Source organism: Lithobates pipiens, unplaced genomic scaffold (assembly GCF_037356315.1).
Source record: "Lithobates pipiens isolate NorthernLeopardFrog02 unplaced genomic scaffold, aLitPip1_a1.2 Scaffold_24, whole genome shotgun sequence".
In the NCBI taxonomy this organism is placed as follows: domain Eukaryota; kingdom Metazoa; phylum Chordata; class Amphibia; order Anura; family Ranidae; genus Lithobates; species Lithobates pipiens.
In genome coordinates this window covers 21,592,264-21,617,894 of record NW_027507786.1, presented here as the reverse complement: position 1 = coordinate 21,617,894, position 25,631 = coordinate 21,592,264, and the positions used below count along the sequence as shown (strand labels likewise).

Here is a 25,631-nt window from a genome sequence, read left to right as displayed (position 1 = left end):
TCCCCTACATTACCTCAATTTCCCTTCCCTACATTGCCTCCAGTTCCCTCTCCTACATTACCCACCGTTGCCTCCCCTGTACTCTTCCAAGTTCCCTCTCCTGCATTACCTCCAGATAGCTACTGTGTGGTTCCCTTTTCTGCACTCTTCTAAGTTCCATCCCCCACATTGTCACTGTTCCCTCCCCTGCACTTTTCCCAGTTCCCTCCCCTACATTACTCCTAGTTCCCTCCCCTGCATTACTCCTAGTTCCCTCCCCTGCTGTTCCCTCTTCTATAATTTTCCAAGTTCTGTTCCCTACATTACCTTGGTTCCCTCCCTTTCATTATTCCCAGTTCTCTCCTCTGCCATTCCCTCCCCTGCACTCTGCCAAGTTCCATCCCCTACATTACCTGCAGTTACCTCTCCTCCATTACCCCCAGTTTTCTCACCTGTGGTTCCTCCTTCTGCACTCCAAGTTCCATTCTCTGCATTACTGCCAAGTCCCTCCCCAGCATTAGTCTCCAGTTCATCCCCTGCACTTTCCCCAGTTCCTGCCCTGTCATTACCCCTAGTTACCTCCTCTGCATTTCCCTCTCCACCCTTACCCCCAAATTTCTCCCCTGCAGTTCCCTCTCCTGTGTTCTTCCAAGTTCCATCCCCTACATTACTGCCAAGTCCCTCCCCTGCTTTACCTTCCAGTCTTCTCCTCTGCAGTTCCCTCCCCTGCAGTTTTCCCAGTTCCTTCCCTGACATTACCCCTAGTTACATGCTCTGCATTTCCCTCTCTTTCATTACCCCCAATTTTCTTGCTTGCATTATCCCCAGTTCATTATTCTGCCATTGACCCCCACCCCCGCACTCCCCCCTGGTCTCCTTCCTTACACTCCACTGCGATTTCCTTATCTTCGACATCTTTGCAGTTCCCTCCCTTACACCTCTCAGGACCCTCCCCTGCATACCTCCTGTTCCCTCCCCTGTGGTGTTTGATTCCTCCCCCTACACCCGCCTTCTCTTGTTATTTCAGCTTCCTGATGATTATCGAAGCCCCAAAATCCAGATCTGTACAGAGGTCACAGGAATTGCCCCAGAAGGCCGGTCACCAACACTCCGACTTCCGATGTTTCCTGAGCAACATCAGAGGTTTTCTCTTTCCGGTTATTGCCGGAGACATTCCGACTCAACGCTCCTTCCAGAAACGACATTTTCATTCTGTTTACCAAACTTTCAATATCCTTCCATTTATACCGAAGAATCATAAAAAACCCTTTTATGAGGTCCTTCGAGGAAATGCAAACGGCCTAATAAAAGTGGCAATATAATAGGGAGGTTTTCCACAGCAGGATATTCTCCATCTTTATTTTATAGCATAGACTTGGCCAGAATATCTCATTACGGGTGGAGGGCAGGAAGTCTATTGTCTGCGATCCCATAAAAGAAAGATATGAAGGCAAACAGTGACCAAGAGAAACATTATAAATATTTCCATATGTGATGGATACATTGGAGACAAAGTAACACTTTTTACTCTCTACATTCAATTCTTATTAAAGAACAAACAAAAATCATCAAACTTTCCCAATATAGAAATATAGAAAACACTGAAATACAGAAAAATATGACAATATAGTAAAAAAATATATATATATATGTGTGTGTGTGTGTGCGCGTATATATATATATATATCTATAAAAGTAAAAAAGTGCAACCAATATAAAAATATAAAAAATGCTAAAAACAAACAACTTAAAATAATGCAATACATATCAAAAGAATAAAATAATAAAAATAGTTTAAAAAAATACTACAATAAATATCAAAATAATAAAAGTTAAATAGTAAGAACAATACAAAAGTAACAAAGTACTAAAACAATGAATGAGTTAATAATACAATAAATATCAAAATTAAAAAAGGTCCCCTCACGGTGGCAGAACTCCAGGGACCAATCACAAGTGCAACCTTTGCGGCCTTGGTAGATACGCCACTGGTCAGTCGCTGTCAGTCACTTTTTGTTTTTTGATTTTTTTTATAATTTTATTGTATTGTATTTTTTTTTTTTTACAATTTTTTTTTTTTTTTACATATATTTTAGGACCCCCGTGGGGGGGGGGGGGGGGGCTTTGGTGAAATATCAGGGGTCTAAACAGAGCCCTGATGTCTCACTTTTGAGACAGAGAAAGGGACTGCGTACGGATTTATCAGTCCCTTTCTCTGCAGCCTCATCTGCACAGAATGAATGAACAGGAGAAGCTCTGTACAGGGGCTTCCTGTTCATTCATATACTGAAGCATAGGAAACATACTGTTCATTAAGACAAGGAAGTGGCAGGTAAATGACACATTTACCGACCCCTTTTCCCGCTCTCAAGTTTGACCGATTCCCCCCACAGCAGCTGGCGGGAGGTGGGAGGGGAAAACCCGGCAGCGCTGCAGGGGGCCAGGGAAGCACACAAGTGCCCGGGGCAGCAGAACAGGGATAGGGAAGTGGTGGGTGTGGCATGTAGAGGAACCAATGCTCTCCATTTCCATCCTGCAGCTGCTGATGGAGCAGCTGGAGGGGCCGCCCCCCATCACATTTTACTATGCTTCAGTTATGAAAGTCAGTGATCGGTACAGATCCATTCTGTCCATTCAGAAAAGGAAGGGCTGGTAAATTACATTACTCTTACCTGAAAGCATCCCCCCAGCAGCAGATGGGGGGAGGGGGGGTTAGGTGGAAACCAGCAGAGCTATGGGGGGGGGGGGTGAGGGCACCAAGGGAGCACACAGGGGCCCAGGGGCAGCAGGACCTGGACAGGAGGGGGTGGCAGCATATAGAGGAACCAATTCTCTCCATTTCCCTCCTGCAGCCACTGAATTTCTGTGGGAGGGAGGAGAGGAGAAGCGGGCATTCAGCTTCTACATGGAGGGAATAATAAATAAAAGTCCTGATAAAAGTCCTAATAAAAGTCCTATTAATCCCAAAGTGCAAATCAGCTTTATGATCTGTACAACAAACATCACTGCCCGAGCAGCGGCAGCCCATCCATTAGAGGCGCCCGGGTGCCGCCCCCTCTGTCACCCCACCCCCTCTGTGTAGAATGGATAGATTCATGCATTGCATGAATCTATCCATGGCCGCTGTAGCAACCCCTATTCAGGTGTCTCGCCCCTTTTTGGATGCTGGGTGCCTGAATTACAGCGGTGGGGGGGGGGGGGGGGGCGGGGGGGTTTAAGCACCTGATTAGAGACAGAGGCTGTAATAAGCTTCAAAAAAGGTAGACTCAGAGCGCAGAGCATTGTGCTTGGAGCCCACCCAGGTGTGTGAGAAAAGCGAATGAATATTCCCTTTTCTAACACTGAACCGTCTCTCCGCCAATCAGGAGGCGAGGGTCTAATATCCGTCACCTGATTGGCTGAAGGCACAGGCTCTCTCCGATTGGACGCTGATCAGGAAGAAAGAAGAGACAAATGGAGGACACAGGAGCCACCGCCTGACCCGCTGCGCTTCCCACCATCCCACAGCTCGCCGCCGTCACTCGCTGCCTGACCCCCCCCCCCCCACCAAGATGGGGTAAGTGCCGGGCAGTCAGTGAGCTGGCAGGCGGGGGGGGGGGGTGGCTCGTCAGAGTGGCTGCATTTGATGGGTCAAGTGGCTGCTATTGATGGGCACAGTGGCTGCAATATATGGGCACAGTGGCTGCAATTGATGGGTACAGTGGCTACATTTCATGGGCACAGTGAGGCTGCATTTAATGGGCACAGTGAGGCTGCAATATATGGGCACAGTGAGGCTGCATTTGATGGACACAGTGAGGCTGCAATATATGGGCACAGTGAGGCTGCATTTGATGGACACAGTGAGGCTGCATTTGATGGGCACAGTGAGGCTGCATTTGATGGACACAGTGAGGCTGCATTTGATGGGCATAGTGAGGCTGCATTTGATGGGCACAGTGAGGCTGCATTTGATGGGCACAGTGAGGCTGCATTTGATGGGTTTTTTTCAGTATTTTTCAGAATTTTACAAACATTTTGAGCACCAGCCACCACTGGTCCCGAGTGTTACTGAAAACACATTTCCTCTTTTAGGAAGATCTTGGCACCGTTGGGGGGGGGGGGGGGGGATTTACTAAAACTGGAGCACTCAGAATCTTGCCGGCTCTTCTTACTACTGTTGCATTGGAGTGTGTTGGGACACATCAGGCCTCGGCTCCTGTGAGCGGACCTGGTGAATGGATTGAGTTGTCCCTACCTTTCTTCTTTTCCACTCAGAATCTGGTGCAGCTGAGCATAGGAGCCAATCAGCTTCTAACTTCAGCTTGTTCAGTTAAGCTCTGACAATAAAACCTGGCCGCTGATTGGTCACTATGCAGAGTTGCACCAGATTCTATGTTCTCCAGTTTTGGTAAATGAAACCCCCCCCCCCCCGCTCTTTCCCAATTCAAGGTAATAATTCCCCTGAGATAGAAGAATTTGGGGTTCAGGAAGGATTTATGAAGTCAGTGAAGTTCCGTGACATTCCATACAAAGCACCCCCCCCCCCCCCATCACCACATGAAAATCAACCAATAAATGATGATTGGAAGTGCGGAGTGTGAAGGGAGATATTAGTGGATAAAATGCATTATGTAAGCGACCCCCAAATCCTGGCAAGATGCAAAACTCCGACACCTCCAGGAGGCAACCCCTCCCCCCCCCCCCCCCGCACACACCTGACATCTCCGAGCTGAAAATCCTCGGAAGAGTCATTAATGTTCCCAGAGACGGAACGCCGGGATTCCAGAGAAGGTCAAAGCGCAGCAACAAAGGGGATCATGTGACCCGACGCCGCAAATTCCAAAATGGAGCAACGCAAAAAATCATAGAGAAGAGCGAATGGGGAGGAAATCCAAGAAAATAAAAAAACATAATAATATCAAATAATATACATTTCATAGTCCAATGATGTCATTGCAATTTGCAAGTGGTTTACCGGAGTTATGGGTGAAGATATCAGACAACTCCGGTAACCTTTTTATTTGCCGGCGGCCGGCTTTCTGATGAGCCACTGGAATGCTTTCAGAAGCGCCGGGAGGGGAAGCCAAGAGGTCCATGGCAACTCTGGAGGAGCTGCAGAGATCCACAGCTCAGGGGGGAGAATCTGTCCACAGGACAACTATTAGTCGTCTCTCCACAAATCTGCCCTTTATGGAAGAGTGACAAGAAGAAAGACATTGGAGGAAGAAAGTCATAAGAAGTCCTGTTTGTAGTTTGTGAGAAGCCATGTGGGGGAGGGGGCAGCAAACATGTGGAAGAAGGTGATCTGGTCAGAGGAGACCAAAATTCTACTTTATGGCCTAAAAGCAAAACGCTATGTGTGGGGGAAACTAACACTGCCCATCCCCCGAACACACCATCCCCACCGTGAGACATGGTGGTGGCAGCATCATGTGGTGGGGATGGTTTTCTTCAGCAGGGACAGGGAAGCTGGTCAGAGTTGATGGGAAGATGGATGGAGACAAATACAGGACAATCTTAGAAGAAAACCTGTTAGAGTCGCCCAGGCATGTACTGGCCATCGGGACTACCGGGAGTTTCCCGGTGGGCCAATGGCTCAGTGGGCCACTTTAATGTAAGGGGGCTGGTGATGGGACACTCTGATGTAAGGGGGCTGGTGATGGGACACTCTGATGTAAGGGGGCTGGTGATGGGACACTCTGATGTAAGGGGGCTGGTGATGGGACACTCTGATGTAAGGGGGCTGGTGATGGGACACTCTGATGTAAGGGGGCTGGTGATGGGACACTCTGATGTAAGGGGGCTGGTGATGGGACACTCTGATGTAAGGGGCTGGTGATGGGACACTCTGATGTAAGGGGGCTGGTGATGGGACACTCTGATGTAAGGGGGCTGGTGATGGGACACTCTGATGTAAGGGAGCTGGTGATGGGACACTCTGATGTAAGGGGGCTGGTAATGGGACACTCTGATGTAAGGGGCTGGTGATGGGACACTCTGATGTAAGGGGGCTGGTGATGGGACACTCTGATGTAAGGGGGCTGGTGATGGGACACTCTGATGTAAGGGGGCTGGTGATGGGACACTCTGATGTAAGGGGGGTGGTGATGGGACACTCTGATGTAAGGGGGCTGGTGATGGGACACTCTGATGTAAGGTGGTGGTGATGGGACACTCTGATGTAAGGGGGCTGGTGATGGGACACTCTGATGTAAGGGGGCTGGTGATGGGACACTCTGATGTAAGGGGGTGGTGATGGGACACTCTGATGTAAGGGGGCTGGTGATGGGACACTCTGATGTAAGGGGGCTGGTGATGGGACACTCTGATGTAAGGGGGTGGTGATGGGACACTCTGATGTAAGGGGGTGGTGATGGGACACTCTGATGTAAGGGGGTGGTGATGGGACACTCTGATGTAAGGGGGTGGTGATGGGACACTCTGATGTAAGGGGGTGGTGATGGGACACTCTGATGTAAGGGGGTGGTGATGGGACACTCTGATGTAAGGGGGCTGGTGATGGGACACTCTGATGTAAGGGGGCTGGTGATGGGACGCTCTGATGTAAGGGGGTGGTGATGGGACACTCTGATGTAAGGGGCTGGTGATGGGACACTCTGATGTAAGGGGGTGGTGATGGGACACTCTGATGTAAGGGGCTGGTGATGGGACACTCTGATGTAAGGGGGCTGGTGATGGGACACTCTGATATAAGGGAGTGCTGGTGATGGGACACTCTGATGTAAGGGGGCTGGTGATGGGACACTCTGATGTAAGGGGGCTGGTGATGGGACACTCTGATGTAAGGGGGCTGGTGATGGGACACTCTGATGTAAGGGGGTGCTGATGTGACACACTCTGATGTAAGGGGGCTGGTGATGGGACACTCTAAATGTAAGTGGGCCGGTCTGGATGAAGTCCAGGGCCAAATTTCTGTCCCAGTCCAGCCCTGGAGTCGGCAGAAGACTTGAGACCGGGGCGGAGGTTCCCCTTCCAGCAGGACAACGACCCGAAACATCCAGCCAGAGCTACAATGGAATGGGTTACATCAAAGCATATTCATGTGTTAGAATGGCCCAGTCACAGTCCAGACCTAAATCCCATTGAGAATCTGTGGCAAGACTTGAAAATTGCTGATCACAGACGCTCTCCATCCAATCTGACAGAGCTTGAGATATTTTACAAAGAAGAAGAATGGGCAGAAATGTCCTCTCAAGATGGGCAAAGCTGGTAGAGACACCCCCAAAAAGACTTGTAGAGAAAGGGGGTTCTACAAAGTATTGACTCCGGGGGGCGCCATACAAATGCCCCTCCCCCACACTTCTCACATATTTATTTGTATCATTTATCATTTTCCTTCCACTTCACAATTATGTGACACTTTGTGTTGGTCCATCACATAAAATCCCAATAAAATACATGTATGGTTTTGGTCGTAACAAAATGTGGGGAATTTCGAGGGGTGTGAATACTTTTTCAAGGCACTGTATATTGTTCTTTTTTCAAAAAAATCATTAAATATATTAATTTTTTTACTAAAAAAAATAGCATTTGAAAAACCGCTGTGCAAATACCATGTGACATAAAAAATTTGCAACGATCGCCATTTTATTCTCTAGGGTGTGTGCTTTAAAAAAAAAAAAAAAAAAAAAGAAGAAAAAAAAAAAAAAAAAATATATATATATATATATATATATATATAATCTACTGTGTATATATATATATATGTATATATATATATATATATATATATATATATATATATATATATATATATATATATATATATATATATACATATATAGCTAGATAGATAGATAGAGATATATAGATAGAGATATATAGCTGTATATACAGATATATCTATATCTATATATATATATATATATATATATATATATATATATATATATCTATATCTATATATATATATATATATATATATATCTATATCTATATATATATATGAAGATGGGCTGAGCTTCATCGTAACGTTGGCAATAAAAACACCTTTTTAAATCTCTTAGGATTTATATATATATATATATAATTATATAATGTTTGGGGGTTGTAAGTAATTTTCTAGCAAAAAATACAGATTTAAACCCGTAAACAAAAAGTGGCAGAAAAGTTCTGGTCTCCAAGTGGGTAAAGTCCAAATGAGAACCCGGTACTGAGCTTGTTTCTGCCCGATCCCAATCACATTCCCCAACATGACCACTAGAGGGGAGCATTGAGAAGACTGTATACAAGATAAAGAAAACATGGAACAGCAAAATACGTACAAAAGTCATGCAGAAATGTCTGGTGTGTGAATGTTCCAATAACTGACATCCGATACTTCCAAATGAAGAAGAAGCTCACCTTCTCCAGCTGGTGAATGGCCTCCTCCATGGAGCACAGCGAGGCCAGCGTCCGCAGCGCAGCCGGGTACAGGCACTTGAACTGATCCTGGCGCAGAACTTTGAACAGACCAACAACGGCCTCTTCCTGAAAAACATTCATGTGAAATATTACTGCATGTACATGGGGAGCTTTTAGAAAAAAAAAATTATATATATATATATATATATATATTTTTTTTTTAATAAAATAAAAAAATTTTGAACATTAGTTTCTTTTTATTAACTCAAATTTATTGATATCACAAAGGGGCCGACAGCAATAAAATTGCTATTCTCCCCCCTAGTCAGCTCCATCTAGTGGCCATAGTGAGATTTTTTTTTTACAGAGGTATTTCAGAAAAGAAATACCGCATTATGGCCACCAGATGGAGCCAACAATCATAGGAGATAATCATATCACACAAAAACACGGCGATCCTTTCTTGTACCTGTGTGAATGCTTCAAGGGTTAGTTCATCTTTATAGAAAACATGAAAAGGTGAAGTAACAAGCAGACACGCTCCCCAACTCCCCAGTCCCCACTGCACCTACCCCCGGGGTTGCTGAGCTGACAGCACCCCCCCATAGCCGCTCCATCGATGCGGGGATTTGAAATAGGTTGGACTTGACGGACTTGTGTCTTTTTTTGAACCTCACCTACTATGTAACTATGTAAGTCCCTGTTCTTCGGGGATCTCCCCACTGCTCTCCACCCTGACACCCCCTATGATGGTCCCAGGCACTGAAGGAGGAGAGGGAAGCTCCAGCAGTTGGGAGTAAAAAATGTAAACAGTTTCTTGGCCGCTGCAGCAGCTGGGAGATTGTTTACATGCTGATATGATCCCTAACACAGCAGCACTTAGACTGGGAGAGGGAGGGGCAGTATTTGGAGCCAGCAGGTGTGCTCCATGGACATTGCTGAAGAAGAATTGGCTGATAGGAGGAAAGGGCATGTGGGCGGGGCCAGAGAACATTGTCATAATAATTCATTCCTGGGTACCACTAACAGGCCTGTTGCCATAGATTGTGTGCAAGCCTGAGTCCCCACCGCATGTACAGTACCTTCCCATGCAACAACTACTCCACCCAGCATCCTCCCCTCACCTGTACAGTGTCTTACAAAGGAATGGCTACTTCACCCCACAACCGGGGGGCGTAAATGCAAACTGGCTCCATGCTCTATGGGGCCTGCGTGGCTCCCCTGTACACATGGACAGGAGGGGCGACATGTAGAGAACTGATCCCTCCATTTTCCTCCTGCAGCTGAAAACTGGGTTCTCTTCCTCTCCTTCTTGCAGGAATTAAGTGACTGCAGGAGAAAAATGGTTCTCTATATGCTTCCCCCACTGCCCCTCCTATCCAGGTCCTGCTTCCCCCACTGCCTCTCCTATCCAGGTCCTGCTGCCCCCACTGCCCCTCCTATCCAGGTCCTGCTGCCCCCACTGCCCCTCCTATCCGGGTCCTACTGCCCCCACTGCCCCTCCTATCCAGGTCCTGCTGCCCCCACTGCCCCTCCTATCCAGGTCCTGCTGCCTCCACTGCCCCTCCTATCCAGGTCCTGCTGCCCCCACTGCCCCTCCTATCCAGGTCCTGCTGCCTCCACTGCCCCTCCTATTCAGGTCCTGCTGTCCCCACTGCCCCTCCTATCCAGGTCCTGCTGCCCCCACTGCCCCTCCTATCCAGGTCCTGCTTCCCCCACTGCCCCTCCTATCCGGGTCCTACTGCCTCCACTGCCCCTCCTATCCAGGTCCTGCTGCCCCCACTGCCCCTCCTATCCAGGTCCTGCTTCCCCCACTGCCCCTCCTATCCGGGTCCTACTGCCCCCACTGCCCCTCCTATCCAGGTCCTGCTTCCCCCACTGCCCCTCCTATCCAGGTCCTGCTGCCCCCACTGCCCCTCCTAGCCAGGTCCTGCTGCCCCTCCTATCCAGGTTCTGCTGCCCCCACTGCCCCTCCTATCCAGGTCCTGCTGCCCCCACTGCCCCTCCTATCCAGGTCCTGCTGCCCCCACTGTCCCTCCTATCCAGGTCCTGCTGCCCCCACTGCCCCTCCTATCCGGGTCCTACTGCCCCCACTGCCCCTCCTATCCAGGTCCTGCTGCCCCCACTGCCCCTCCTATCCAGGTCCTGCTGCCCCCACTGCCCCTCCTATCCAGGTCCTGCTGCCCCCACTGCCCCTCCTATCAAGGTCCTGCTGCCCCCACTGCCCCTCCTATCCAGGTCCTGCTTCCCCCACTGCCCCTCCTATCCAGGTCCTGATGCCCCCACTGCCCCTCCTATCCAGGTCCTGCTGCCCCTCCTATCCAGGTCCTGCTGCCCCCACTGCCCCTCCTATCCAGGTCCTGCTGCCCCCACTGCCCCTCCTATCCAGGTCCTGCTGCCCCCACTGCCCCTCCTATCCAGGTCCTGCTGCCCCCACTGCCCCTCCTATCCGGGTCCTACTGCCCCCACTGCCCCTCCTATCCAGGTCCTGCTGCCCCCACTGCCCCTCCTATCCAGGTCCTGCTGCCCCCACTGCCCATCCTATCCAGGTCCTGCTGTCCCCACTGCCCCTCCTATCCGGGTCCTACTGCCCCCACTGCACCTCCTATCCAGGTCCTGCTGCCCCCACTGCCCATCCTATCCAGGTCCTGCTGCCCCCGCCTCCCCCACTGCCCCTCCTATCCAGGTCCTGCTGCCCCCACTGCCCCTCCTATCCAGGTCCTGCTGCCCCCACTGCCCCTCCTATCCAGGTCCTTCTACCCCCGCTGCCCCTCAGAGCTTCCTCTACCTCTCCCAACCCCCTCCCCCTCCCCTCTCCTCCTTGGCTGCTGCTGGGGGGGGGGGGGGGGGGGAGGATGCTTTCAGGATAGAGAGGTGTCATTTGCTGGTCCCTTCCTTTTGTGAATTTTCATGTGATCTGTGCCGATCACTGACTGTTCATTCATAACTGAAGCATAGTAAACTGTGTTTTCTATGCCACAGTTTGGGAATAAATGGGAGGGTCTCTACAGAGCTCTTCCTGTCCATTAATTCTGTGCAGCCGAGGCTTTAATCTGCCTCTCATGTGAAACATCCGAGGTGTGTTTAGACCTCCCTGAAATCTTACCAAAGCACCCCCCCCCCCCCCCCAACAGGGCTCCTAAAAGATTGTAACAATGAATTAAAAAACAAAATAACAAAAATAAAAAACTACTGACACCGTCCTCTGCCCTACTGACACCGTCCTCTGCCCTACTGACACCGTCCACTGCCCTACTGACACCGTCCTCTGCCCTACTGACACCGTCCACTGCCCTACTGACACCGTCCTCTGCCCTACTGACACCGTCCACTGCCCTACTGACACCGTCCTCTGCCCTACTGACACCGTCCTCTGCCCTACTGACACCGTCCTCTGCCCTACTGACACCGTCCACTGCCCTACTGACACCGTCCTCTGCTCTACTGACACCGTCCACTGCTCTACTGACACCGTCCACTGCCCTACTGACACCGTCCACTGCTCTACTGACACCGTCCACTGCCCTACTGACACCGTCCTCTGCTCTACTGACACCGTCCACTGCCCTACTGACACCGTCCTCTGCTCTACTGACACCGTCCACTGCCCTACTGACACCGTCCTCTGCTCTACTGACACCATCCACTGCCCTACTGACACCGTCCTCTGCCCTACTGACACTGTCCACTGCCCTACTGACACCATCCACTGCCCTACTGACACCGTCCACTGCCCTACTGACACCGTCCACTGCTCTACTGACACCGTCCACTGCCCTACTGACACCGTCCTCTGCTCTACTGACACCGTCCACTGCCCTACTGACACCGTCCTCTGCTCTACTGACACCGTCCACTGCCCTACTGACACCGTCCTCTGCTCTACTGACACCATCCACTGCCCTACTGACACCGTCCTCTGCCCTACTGACACTGTCCACTGCCCTACTGACACCATCCACTGCCCTACTGACACCATCCACTGCCCTACTGACACCGTCCACTGCTCTACTGACACCGTCCACTGCCCTACTGACACCGTCCTCTGCCCTACTGACACCATCCACTGCTCTAGGGACACCATCCACTACTCTACTGACACCATCCACTGCCCTACTGACACCGTCCACTGCCCTACTGACACCATCCACTGCCCTACTGACACCGTCCACTGCCCTACTGACACCGTCCTCTGCTCTACTGACAGCATCCACTACTCTACTGACACCATCCACTGCTCTACTGACACCATCCACTGCCCTACTGACACCGTCCACTGCTCTGCTGACACCGTCCACTGCTCTACTGACACCGTCCACTGCCCTACTGACACCATCCACTACTCTACTGACACCATCCACTGCCCTACTGACACCATCCACTGCTCTGCTGACACCGTCCACTGCTCTACTGACACCGTTCACTGCCCTACTGACACCATCCACTGCCCTACTGACACCGTCCTCTGCTCTACTGACACCGTCCACTGCTCTACTGACACCGTCCACTGCTCTACTGACACCATCCACTGCCCTACTGACACCATCCACTGCTCTACTGACACCATCCACTGCCCTACTGACACCATCCACTGCCCTACTGACACCATCCACTGCTCTACTGACACCATCCACTACTCTACTGACACCACCCACTGCCCTACTGACACCATCCACTGCTCTACTGACACCATCCACTACTCTACTGACACCATCCACTGCCCTACTGACACTGTCCACTGCTCTACTGACACCATCCACTACTCTACTGACACTGTCCACTGCCCTACTGACACCATCCACTACTCTACTGACACCGTCCACTGCCCTACTGACACTGTCCACTGACACCATCCACTGCTCTACTGACACCATCCACTGCCCTACTGACACCGTCCACTGCTCTACTGACACCGTCCACTGCTCTACTGACATCATCCACTGCCCTACTGACACCGTCTACTGCTCTACTGACACCGTCCACTGCTCTACTGACACTATCCACTGCCCTACTGACACCATCCACTGCCCTACTGACACCATCCACTGCCCTACTGACACCATCCACTGCTCTACTGACACCATCCACTGCTCTACTGACACCATCTACTGCCCTACTGACACCGTCTACTGCTCTACTGACACCGTCCACTGTTCTACTGACATCATCCACTGCCCTACTGACACCGTCTACTGCTCTACTGACACCGTCCACTGCTCTACTGACACTATCCACTGCCCTACTGACACCGTCCACTGCTCTACTGACACCATCTACTGCCCTACTGACACCGTCCACTGCTCTACTGACACCGTCCACTGCTCTACTGACACCGTCCACTGCCCTACTGACACCGTCCACTGCTCTACTGACACCGTCCACTGCCCTACTGACACCGTCCACTGCTCTACTGACACCGTCCACTGCCCTACTGACACCGTCCTCTGCCCTACTGACACCGTCCACTGCCCTACTAACACCGTCCACTGCCCTACTGACATCATCCACTGCTCTACTGACACCATCCACTGCCCTACTGACACCGTCCACTGCTCTACTGACACCGTCCACTGCTCTACTGACACCATCTACTGCCCTACTGACACCTTCCACTGCTCTACTGACACCGTCCACTGCCCTACTGACACCGTCCACTGCCCTGCTGACACCGTCCACTGCTCTACAGACACCGTCCACTGCCCTACTGACACCGTCCACTGCTCTACTGACACCGTCCACTGCCCTACTGACACCGTCCTCTGCCCTACTGACACCGTCCTCTGCTCTACTGACACCATCCACTGCCCTACTGACACCGTCCACTGCTCTACTGACACCGTCCACTGCCCTACTGACACCGTCCTCTGCTCTACTGACACCATCCACTGCCCTACTGACACCGTCCACTGCTCTACTGACACCGTCCACTGCCCTACTGACACCGTCCACTGCTCTACTGACACCGTCCACTGCCCTACTGACACCGTCCTCTGCTCTACTGACACCGTCCACTGCCCTACTGACACCGTCCTCTGCTCTACTGACACCGCCCACTGCCCTACTGACACCGTCCTCTGCTCTACTGACACCGTCCACTGCCCTACTGACACCGTCCTCTGCCCTACTGACACTGTCCACTGCCCTACTGACACCATCCACTGCCCTACTGACACCATCCACTGCTCTGCTGACACCGTCCACTGCTCTACTGACACCGTTCACTGCCCTACTGACACCATCCACTGCCCTACTGACACCGTCCTCTGCTCTACTGACACCGTCCACTGCTCTACTGACACCGTCCACTGCTCTACTGACACCATCCACTGCCCTACTGACACCATCCACTGCCCTACTGACACCATCCACTGCTCTACTGACACCATCCACTGCCCTACTGACACCATCCACTGCCCTACTGACACCATCCACTGCTCTACTGACACCATCCACTGCTCTACTGACACCATCCACTACTCTACTGACACCACCCACTGCCCTACTGACACCATCCACTGCTCTACTGACACCATCCACTACTCTACTGACACCATCCACTGCCCTACTGACACCGTCCACTGCTCTACTGACACCATCCACTACTCTACTGACACCGTCCACTGCCCTACTGACACCATCCACTACTCTACTGACACCGTCCACTGCCCTACTGACACTGTCCACTGACACCATCCACTGCTCTACTGACACCATCCACTGACCTACTGACACCATCCACTGCTCTACTGACACCATCTACTACTCTACTGACACCATCCACTACTCTACTGACACCATCCACTACTCTACTGACACCGTCCACTACTTTACTGACACCGTCCACTGACCTGACACCGTCCACTGCTCTACTGACACCATTCACTGCTCTACTGACACCATCCACTGCTCTACTGACACCATCTACTGCCCTACTGACACCGTCTACTGCTCTACTGACACTGTCCACTGTTCTACTGACATCATCCACTGCCCTACTGACACCGTCTACTGCTCTACTGACACCGTCCACTGCTCTACTGACACTATCCACTGCCCTACTGACACCGTCCACTGCTCTACTGACACCATCTACTGCCCTACTGACACCGTCCACTGCTCTACTGACACCGTCCACTGCCCTACTGACACCGTCCACTGCTCTACTGACACCGTCCACTGCCCTACTGACACCGTCCACTGCTCTACTGACATCGTCCACTGCCCTACTGACACCGTCCTCTGCCCTACTGACACCGTCCACTGCCCTACTAACACCGTCCACTGCCCTACTGACATCATCCACTGCTCTACTGACACCATATACTGCCCTACTGACACGTCCACTGCTCTACTGACACCATCCACTGCCCTACTGACACCGTCCACTGCTCTACTGACACCGTCCACTGCTCTACTGACACCATCTACTGCCCTACTGACACCTTCCACTGCTCTACTGACACCGTCCACTGCCCTACTGACACCGTCCACTGCCCTGCTGACACCGTCCACTGCTCTACAGACACCGTCCACTGCCCTACTGACACCGTCCACTGCTCTACTGACACCGTCCACTGCCCTACTGACACCGTCCTCTGCCCTACTGACACCGTCCTCTGCCCTACTGACACCATCCACTGCCCTACTGACACTGTCCACTGCCCTACTGACACCGTCCACTGCTCTTCTGACACCATCCACTGCCCTACTGACACCGTCCACTGCCCTACTGACACCGTCCACTGCTCTACTGACACCGTCCACTGCTCTACTGACACCGTCCACTGCCCTACTGACACCGTCCACTGCTCTACTGACACCGTCCACTGCCCTACTGACACCGTCCACTGGTCTACTGACACGTCCACTGCCCTACTGACACCGTCCTCTGCTCTACTGACACCTTCCACTGCTCTGACACCGTCCTCTGCTCTACTGACACCATCCACTGCTCTACTGACACCGTCCACTGCTCTACTGACACCGTCCTCTGCTCTACTGACTCCATCCACTGCTCTACTGACTCCATCCACTGCTCTACTGACACCATCCACTGACATACTGACACCGTCCACAGCTCTGCTGACACCATCCACTGCCCTACTGACACCGTCCACTGCCCTACTGACAACGGCCACTGCCCTACTGACAACGGCCACTGCCCTACTGACACCGTCCACTGCTCTACTGACACCATTCACTGCCCTACTGACACCGTCCACTGCCCTACTGACACCGTCCACTGCTCTACTGACACCGTCCTCTGCCCTACTGACACCGTCCTCTGCCCTACTGACACCGTCCTCTGCCCTACTGACACCGTCCTCTGCTCTACTGACACCGCCCACTGCCCTACTGACACGTCCACTGCTCTACTGACACCGTCCACTGCCCTACTGACACCGTCCACTGCCCTACTGACACCGTCCACTGCCCTACTGACACCGTCCACTGCTCTACTGACACTGTCCACTGCCCTACTGACACTGTCCACTGCTCTACTGACACCGTCCACTGCTCTACTGACACAGTCCACTGCCCTACTGACACCGTCCTCTGCTTTACTGACACCGTCCACTGCTCTACTGACACCGTCCACTGCTCTACTGACACCGTCCTCTGCTCTACTGACTCCGTCCACTGCTCTACTGACACCGTCCACTGACATACTGACACCGTCCACAGCTCTGCTGACACCATCCACTGCCCTACTGACACCGTCCACTGCCCTACTGACAACGGCCACTGCCCTACTGACAACGGCCACTGCCCTACTGACACCATCCACTGCCCTACTGACACCATCCACTGCCCTACTGACACCATCCACTGCCCTACTGACACCGTTCACTGCTCTACTGACACCGTCCACTGCCCTACTGACACCGTCCACTGCTCTACTGACATCATCCACTGCCCTACTGACACCGTCTACTGCTCTACTGACACCGTCCACTGCTCTACTGACACTATCCACTGCCCTACTGACACCGTCCACTGCTCTACTGACACCATCTACTGCCCTACTGACACTGTCCACTGCTCTACTGACACCGTCCACTGCCCTACTGACACCGTCCACTGCTCTACTGACACCGTCCACTGCCCTACTGACACCGTCCACTGCTCTACTGACACCGTCCACTGCCCTACTGACACCGTCCTCTGCCCTACTGACACCGTCCACTGCCCTACTAACACCGTCCACTGCCCTACTGAAATCATCCACTGCTCTACTGACACCATATACTGCCCTACTGACACGTCCACTGCTCTACTGACACCATCCACTGCCCTACTGACACCGTCCACTGCTCTACTGACACCGTCCACTGCTCTACTGACACCATCTACTGCCCTACTGACACCTTCCACTGCTCTACTGACACCGTCCACTGCCCTACTGACACCGTCCACTGCCCTGCTGACACCGTCCACTGCTCTACAGACACCGTCCACTGCCCTACTGACACCGTCCACTGCTCTACTGACACCGTCCACTGCCCTACTGACACCGTCCTCTGCCCTACTGACACCGTCCTCTGCCCTACTGACACCGTCCACTGCCCTACTGACACTGTCCACTGCCCTACTGACACCGTCCACTGCTCTTCTGACACCATCCACTGCCCTACTGACACCGTCCACTGCCCTACTGACACCGTCCACTGCTCTGCTGACACCGTCCACTGCTCTACTGACACCGTCCACTGCCCTACTGACACCGTCCACTGCTCTACTGACACCGTCCACTGCCCTACTGACACCGTCCACTGGTCTACTGACACGTCCACTGCCCTACTGACACCGTCCTCTGCTCTACTGACACCTTCCACTGCTCTACTGACACCGTCCTCTGCTCTACTGACACCATCCACTGCTCTACTGACACCGTCCACTGCTCTACTGACACCGTCCTCTGCTCTACTGACTCCATCCACTGCTCTACTGACTCCATCCACTGCTCTACTGACACCATCCACTGACATACTGACACCGTCCACAGCTCTGCTGACACCATCCACTGCCCTACTGACACCGTCCACTGCCCTACTGACAACGGCCACTGCCCTACTGACAACGGCCACTGCCCTACTGACACCGTCCACTGCTCTACTGACACCATTCACTGCCCTACTGACACCGTCCACTGCCCTACTGACACCGTCCACTGCTCTACTGACACCGTCCTCTGCCCTACTGACACCGCCCTCTGCTCTACTGACACCGCCCACTGCCCTACTGACAACGGCCACTGCCCTACTGACACCGTCCACTGCTCTACTGACACCATTCACTGCCCTACTGACACCGTCCACTGCCCTACTGACACCGTCCACTGCTCTACTGACACCGTCCTCTGCCCTACTGACATCGTCCACTGCCCTACTGACACCGTCCTCTGCCCTACTGACACCGTCCACTGCCCTACTAACACCGTCCACTGCCCTACTGACATCATCCACTGCTCTACTGACACCATATACTGCCCTACTGACACGTCCACTGCTCTACTGACACCATCCACTGCCCTACTGACACCGTCCACTGCTCTACTGACACCGTCCACTGCTCTACTGACACCATCTACTGCCCTACTGACACCTTCCACTGCTCTACTGACACCGTCCACTGCCCTACTGACACCGTCCACTGCCCTGCTGACACCGTCCACTGCTCTACAGACACCGTCCACTGCCCTACTGACACCGTCCACTGCTCTACTGACACCGTCCACTGCCCTACTGACACCGTCCTCTGCCCTACTGACACCGTCCTCTGCCCTACTGACACCATCCACTGCCCTACTGACACTGTCCACTGCCCTACTGACACCGTCCACTGCTCTTCTGACACCATCCACTGCCCTACTGACACCGTCCACTGCCCTACTGACACCGTCCACTGCTCTACTGACACCGTCCACTGCTCTACTGACACCGTCCACTGCCCTACTGACACCGTCCACTGCTCTACTGACACCGTCCACTGCCCTACTGACACCGTCCACTGGTCTACTGACACGTCCACTGCCCTACTGACACCGTCCTCTGCTCTACTGACACCTTCCACTGCTCTGACACCGTCCTCTGCTCTACTGACACCATCCACTGCTCTACTGACACCGTCCACTGCTCTACTGACACCGTCCTCTGCTCTACTGACTCCATCCACTGCTCTACTGACTCCATCCACTGCTCTACTGACACCATCCACTGACATACTGACACCGTCCACAGCTCTGCTGACACCATCCACTGCCCTACTGACACCGTCCACTGCCCTACTGACAACGGCCACTGCCCTACTGACAACGGCCACTGCCCTACTGACACCGTCCACTGCTCTACTGACACCATTCACTGCCCTACTGACACCGTCCACTGCCCTACTGACACCGTCCACTGCCCTACTGACACCGTCCTCTGCCCTACTGACACCGTCCTCTGCCCTACTGACACCGTCCTCTGCTCTACTGACACCGCCCACTGCCCTACTGACACGTCCACTGCTCTACTGACACCGTCCACTGCCCTACTGACACCGTCCACTGCCCTACTGACACCGTCCACTGCTCTACTGACACTGTCCACTGCCCTACTGACACTGTCCACTGCTCTACTGACACCGTCCACTGCTCTACTGACACAGTCCACTGCCCTACTGACACCGTCCTCTGCTTTACTGACACCATCCACTGCTCTACTGACACCGTCCACTGCTCTACTGACACCGTCCTCTGCTCTACTGACTCCGTCCACTGCTCTACTGACACCGTCCACTGACATACTGACACCGTCCACAGCTCTGCTGACACCATCCACTGCCCTACTGACACCGTCCACTGCCCTACTGACAACGGCCACTGCCCTACTGACAACGGCCACTGCCCTACTGACACCATCCACTGCCCTACTGACACCATCCACTGCCCTACTGACACCGTTCACTGCTCTACTGACACCGTCCACTGCCCTACTGACACCGTCCACTGCTCTACTGACATCATCCACTGCCCTACTGACACCGTCTACTGCTCTACTGACACCGTCCACTGCTCTACTGACACTATCCACTGCCCTACTGACACCGTCCACTGCTCTACTGACACCATCTACTGCCCTACTGACACTGTCCACTGCTCTACTGACACCGTCCACTGCCCTACTGACACCGTCCACTGCTCTACTGACACCGTCCACTGCCCTACTGACACCGTCCACTGCTCTACTGACACCGTCCACTGCCCTACTGACACCGTCCTCTGCCCTACTGACACCGTCCACTGCCCTACTAACACCGTCCACTGCCCTACTGAAATCATCCACTGCTCTACTGACACCATATACTGCCCTACTGACACGTCCACTGCTCTACTGACACCATCCACTGCCCTACTGACACCGTCCACTGCTCTACTGACACCGTCCACTGCTCTACTGACACCATCTACTGCCCTACTGACACCTTCCACTGCTCTACTGACACCGTCCACTGCCCTACTGACACCGTCCACTGCCCTGCTGACACCGTCCACTGCTCTACAGACACCGTCCACTGCCCTACTGACACCGTCCACTGCTCTACTGACACCGTCCACTGCCCTACTGACACCGTCCTCTGCCCTACTGACACCGTCCTCTGCCCTACTGACACCGTCCACTGCCCTACTGACACTGTCCACTGCCCTACTGACACCGTCCACTGCTCTTCTGACACCATCCACTGCCCTACTGACACCGTCCACTGCCCTACTGACACCGTCCACTGCTCTGCTGACACCGTCCACTGCTCTACTGACACCGTCCACTGCCCTACTGACACCGTCCACTGCTCTACTGACACCGTCCACTGCCCTACTGACACCGTCCACTGGTCTACTGACACGTCCACTGCCCTACTGACACCGTCCTCTGCTCTACTGACACCTTCCACTGCTCTACTGACACCGTCCTCTGCTCTACTGACACCATCCACTGCTCTACTGACACCGTCCACTGCTCTACTGACACCGTCCTCTGCTCTACTGACTCCATCCACTGCTCTACTGACTCCATCCACTGCTCTACTGACACCATCCACTGACATACTGACACCGTCCACAGCTCTGCTGACACCATCCACTGCCCTACTGACACCGTCCACTGCCCTACTGACAACGGCCACTGCCCTACTGACAACGGCCACTGCCCTACTGTCACCGTCCACTGCCCTACTGACACCGTCCACTGCTCTGCTGACACCGTCCACTGCTCTACTGACACCGTCCACTGCCCTACTGACACCGTCCACTGCTCTACTGACACCGTCCACTGCCCTACTGACACCGTCCACTGGTCTACTGACACGTCCACTGCCCTACTGACACCGTCCTCTGCTCTACTGACACCTTCCACTGCTCTACTGACACCGTCCTCTGCTCTACTGACACCATCCACTGCTCTACTGACACCGTCCACTGCTCTACTGACACCGTCCTCTGCTCTACTGACTCCATCCACTGCTCTACTGACTCCATCCACTGCTCTACTGACACCATCCACTGACATACTGACACCGTCCACAGCTCTGCTGACACCATCCACTGCCCTACTGACACCGTCCACTGCCCTACTGACAACGGCCACTGCCCTACTGACAACGGCCACTGCCCTACTGACACCGTCCACTGCTCTACTGACACCATTCACTGCCCTACTGACACCGTCCACTGCCCTACTGACACCGTCCACTGCTCTACTGACACCGTCCTCTGCCCTACTGACACCGTCCTCTGCTCTACTGACACCGCCCACTGCCCTACTGACAACGGCCACTGCCCTACTGACACCGTCCACTGCTCTACTGACACCATTCACTGCCCTACTGACACCGTCCACTGCCCTACTGACACCGTCCACTGCTCTACTGACACCGTCCTCTGCCCTACTGACACCGTCCTCTGCCCTACTGACACCGTCCTCTGCTCTACTGACACCGTCCACTGCTCTACTGACACCATTCACTGCCCTACTGACACTGTCCACTGCCCTACTGACACCGTCCACTGCTCTACTGACACCGTCCTCTGCCCTACTGACACCGTCCTCTGCCCTACTGACACCGTCCTCTGCTCTACTGACACCGCCCACTGCCCTACTGACACGTCCACTGCTCTACTGACACCGTCCACTGCCCTACTGACACCGTCCACTGCCCTACTGACACCGTCCACTGCCCTACTGACACCGTCCACTGCTCTACTGACACTGTCCACTGCCCTACTGACACTGTCCACTGCTCTACTGACACCGTCCACTGCTCTACTGACACAGTCCACTGCCCTACTGACACCGTCCTCTGCTTTACTGACACCATCCACTGCTCTACTGACACCGTCCACTGCTCTACTGACACCGTCCTCTGCTCTACTGACTCCGTCCACTGCTCTACTGACACCGTCCACTGACATACTGACACCGTCCACAGCTCTGCTGACACCATCCACTGCCCAACTGACACCGTCCACTGCCCTACTGACAACGGCCACTGCCCTACTGACAACGGCCACTGCCCTACTGACACCATCCACTGCCCTACTGACACCGTTCACTGCTCTACTGACACCGTCCACTGCCCTACTGACACCGTCCACTGCTCTACTGACATCATCCACTGCCCTACTGACACCGTCTACTGCTCTACTGACACCGTCCACTGCTCTACTGACACTATCCACTGCCCTACTGACACCGTCCACTGCTCTACTGACACCATCTACTGCCCTACTGACACCGTCCACTGCTCTACTGACACCGTCCACTGCCCTACTGACACCGTCCACTGCTCTACTGACACCGTCCACTGCCCTACTGACACCGTCCACTGCTCTACTGACACCGTCCACTGCTCTACTGACACTGTCCACTGCCCTACTGACACCGTCCTCTGCCCTACTGACACCGTCCACTGCCCTACTAACACCGTCCACTGCCCTACTGACATCATCCACTGCTCTACTAACACCATATACTGCCCTACTGACACGTCCACTGCTCTACTGACACCATCCACTGCCCTACTGACACCGTCCACTGCTCTACTGACACCGTCCACTGCTCTACTGACACCATCTACTGCCCTACTGACACCTTCCACTGCTCTACTGACACCGTCCACTGCCCTACTGACACCGTCCACTGCCCTGCTGACACCGTCCACTGCTCTACAGACACCGTCCACTGCCCTACTGACACCGTCCTCTGCCCTACTGACACCGTCCTCTGCCCTACTGACACCGTCCACTGCCCTACTGACACTGTCCACTGCCCTACTGACACCGTCCACTGCTCTTCTGACACCATCCACTGCCCTACTGACACCGTCCACTGCCCTACTGACACCGTCCACTGCTCTGCTGACACCGTCCACTGCTCTACTGACACCGTCCACTGCCCTACTGACACCGTCCACTGCTCTACTGACACCGTCCACTGCCCTACTGACACCGTCCACTGGTCTACTGACACGTCCACTGCCCTACTGACACCGTCCTCTGCTCTACTGACACCTTCCACTGCTCTACTGACACCGTCCTCTGCTCTACTGACACCATCCACTGCTCTACTGACACCGTCCACTGCTCTACTGACACCGTCCTCTGCTCTACTGACTCCATCCACTGCTCTACTGACTCCATCCACTGCTCTACTGACACCATCCACTGACATACTGACACCGTCCACAGCTCTGCTGACACCATCCACTGCCCTACTGACACCGTCCACTGCCCTACTGACAACGGCCACTGCCCTACTGACAACGGCCACTGCCCTACTGACAACGGCCACTGCCCTACTGACACCGTCCACTGCTCTACTGACACCATTCACTGCCCTACTGACACCGTCCACTGCCCTACTGACACCGTCCACTGCTCTACTGACACCGTCCTCTGCCCTACTGACACCGTCCTCTGCCCTACTGACACAGTCCTCTGCTCTACTGACACCGCCCACTGCCCTACTGACACGTCCACTGCTCTACTGACACCGTCCACTGCCCTACTGACACCGTCCACTGCCCTACTGACACCGTCCACTGCCCTACTGACACCGTCCACTGCTCTACTGACACTGTCCACTGCCCTACTGACACTGTCCACTGCTCTACTGACACCGTCCACTGCTCTACTGACACAGTCCACTGCCCTACTGACACCGTCCTCTGCTTTACTGACACCATCCACTGCTCTACTGACACCGTCCACTGCTCTACTGACACCGTCCTCTGCTCTACTGACTCCGTCCACTGCTCTACTGACACCGTCCACTGACATACTGACACCGTCCACAGCTCTGCTGACACCATCCACTGCCCTACTGACACCGTCCACTGCCCTACTGACAACGGCCACTGCCCTACTGACAACGGCCACTGCCCTACTGACACCATCCACTGCCCTACTGACACCGTTCACTGCTCTACTGACACCGTCCACTGCCCTACTGACACCGTCCACTGCTCTACTGACATCATCCACTGCCCTACTGACACCGTCTACTGCTCTACTGACACCGTCCACTGCTCTACTGACACTATCCACTGCCCTACTGACACCGTCCACTGCTCTACTGACACCATCTACTGCCCTACTGACACCGTCCACTGCTCTACTGACACCGTCCACTGCCCTACTGACACCGTCCACTGCTCTACTGACACCGTCCACTGCCCTACTGACACCGTCCACTGCTCTACTGACACCGTCCACTGCTCTACTGACACTGTCCACTGCCCTACTGACACCGTCCTCTGCCCTACTGACACCGTCCACTGCCCTACTAACACCGTCCACTGCCCTACTGACATCATCCACTGCTCTACTGACACCATATACTGCCCTACTGACACGTCCACTGCTCTACTGACACCATCCACTGCCCTACTGACACCGTCCACTGCTCTACTGACACCGTCCACTGCTCTACTGACACCATCTACTGCCCTACTGACACCTTCCACTGCTCTACTGACACCGTCCACTGCCCTACTGACACCGTCCACTGCCCTGCTGACACCGTCCACTGCTCTACAGACACCGTCCACTGCCCTACTGACACCGTCCACTGCTCTACTGACACCGTCCACTGCCCTACTGACACCGCCCTCTGCCCTACTGACACCGTCCTCTGCCCTACTGACACCGTCCACTGCCCTACTGACACTGTCCACTGCCCTACTGACACTGTCCACTGCTCTTCTGACACCATCCACTGCCCTACTGACACCGTCCACTGCCCTACTGACACCGTCCACTGCTCTAC

The 25,631-nt window shown here is 53.7% G+C and overlaps 1 protein-coding gene across 1 annotated transcript in view; it reads right to left on the bottom strand.

Annotated features, from left to right (window-relative positions):
• The window catches only part of INSC (INSC spindle orientation adaptor protein), a 134,537-nt gene that overhangs the window by 72,138 nt on the left and 36,768 nt on the right, over positions 1-25,631 (bottom strand). The window contains exon 5 of the mRNA XM_077453680.1: positions 8,326-8,451. Coding sequence (XP_077309806.1) covers positions 8,326-8,451 — 126 coding nt within the window. The remainder of the gene's footprint in view (positions 1-8,325; positions 8,452-25,631) is intronic.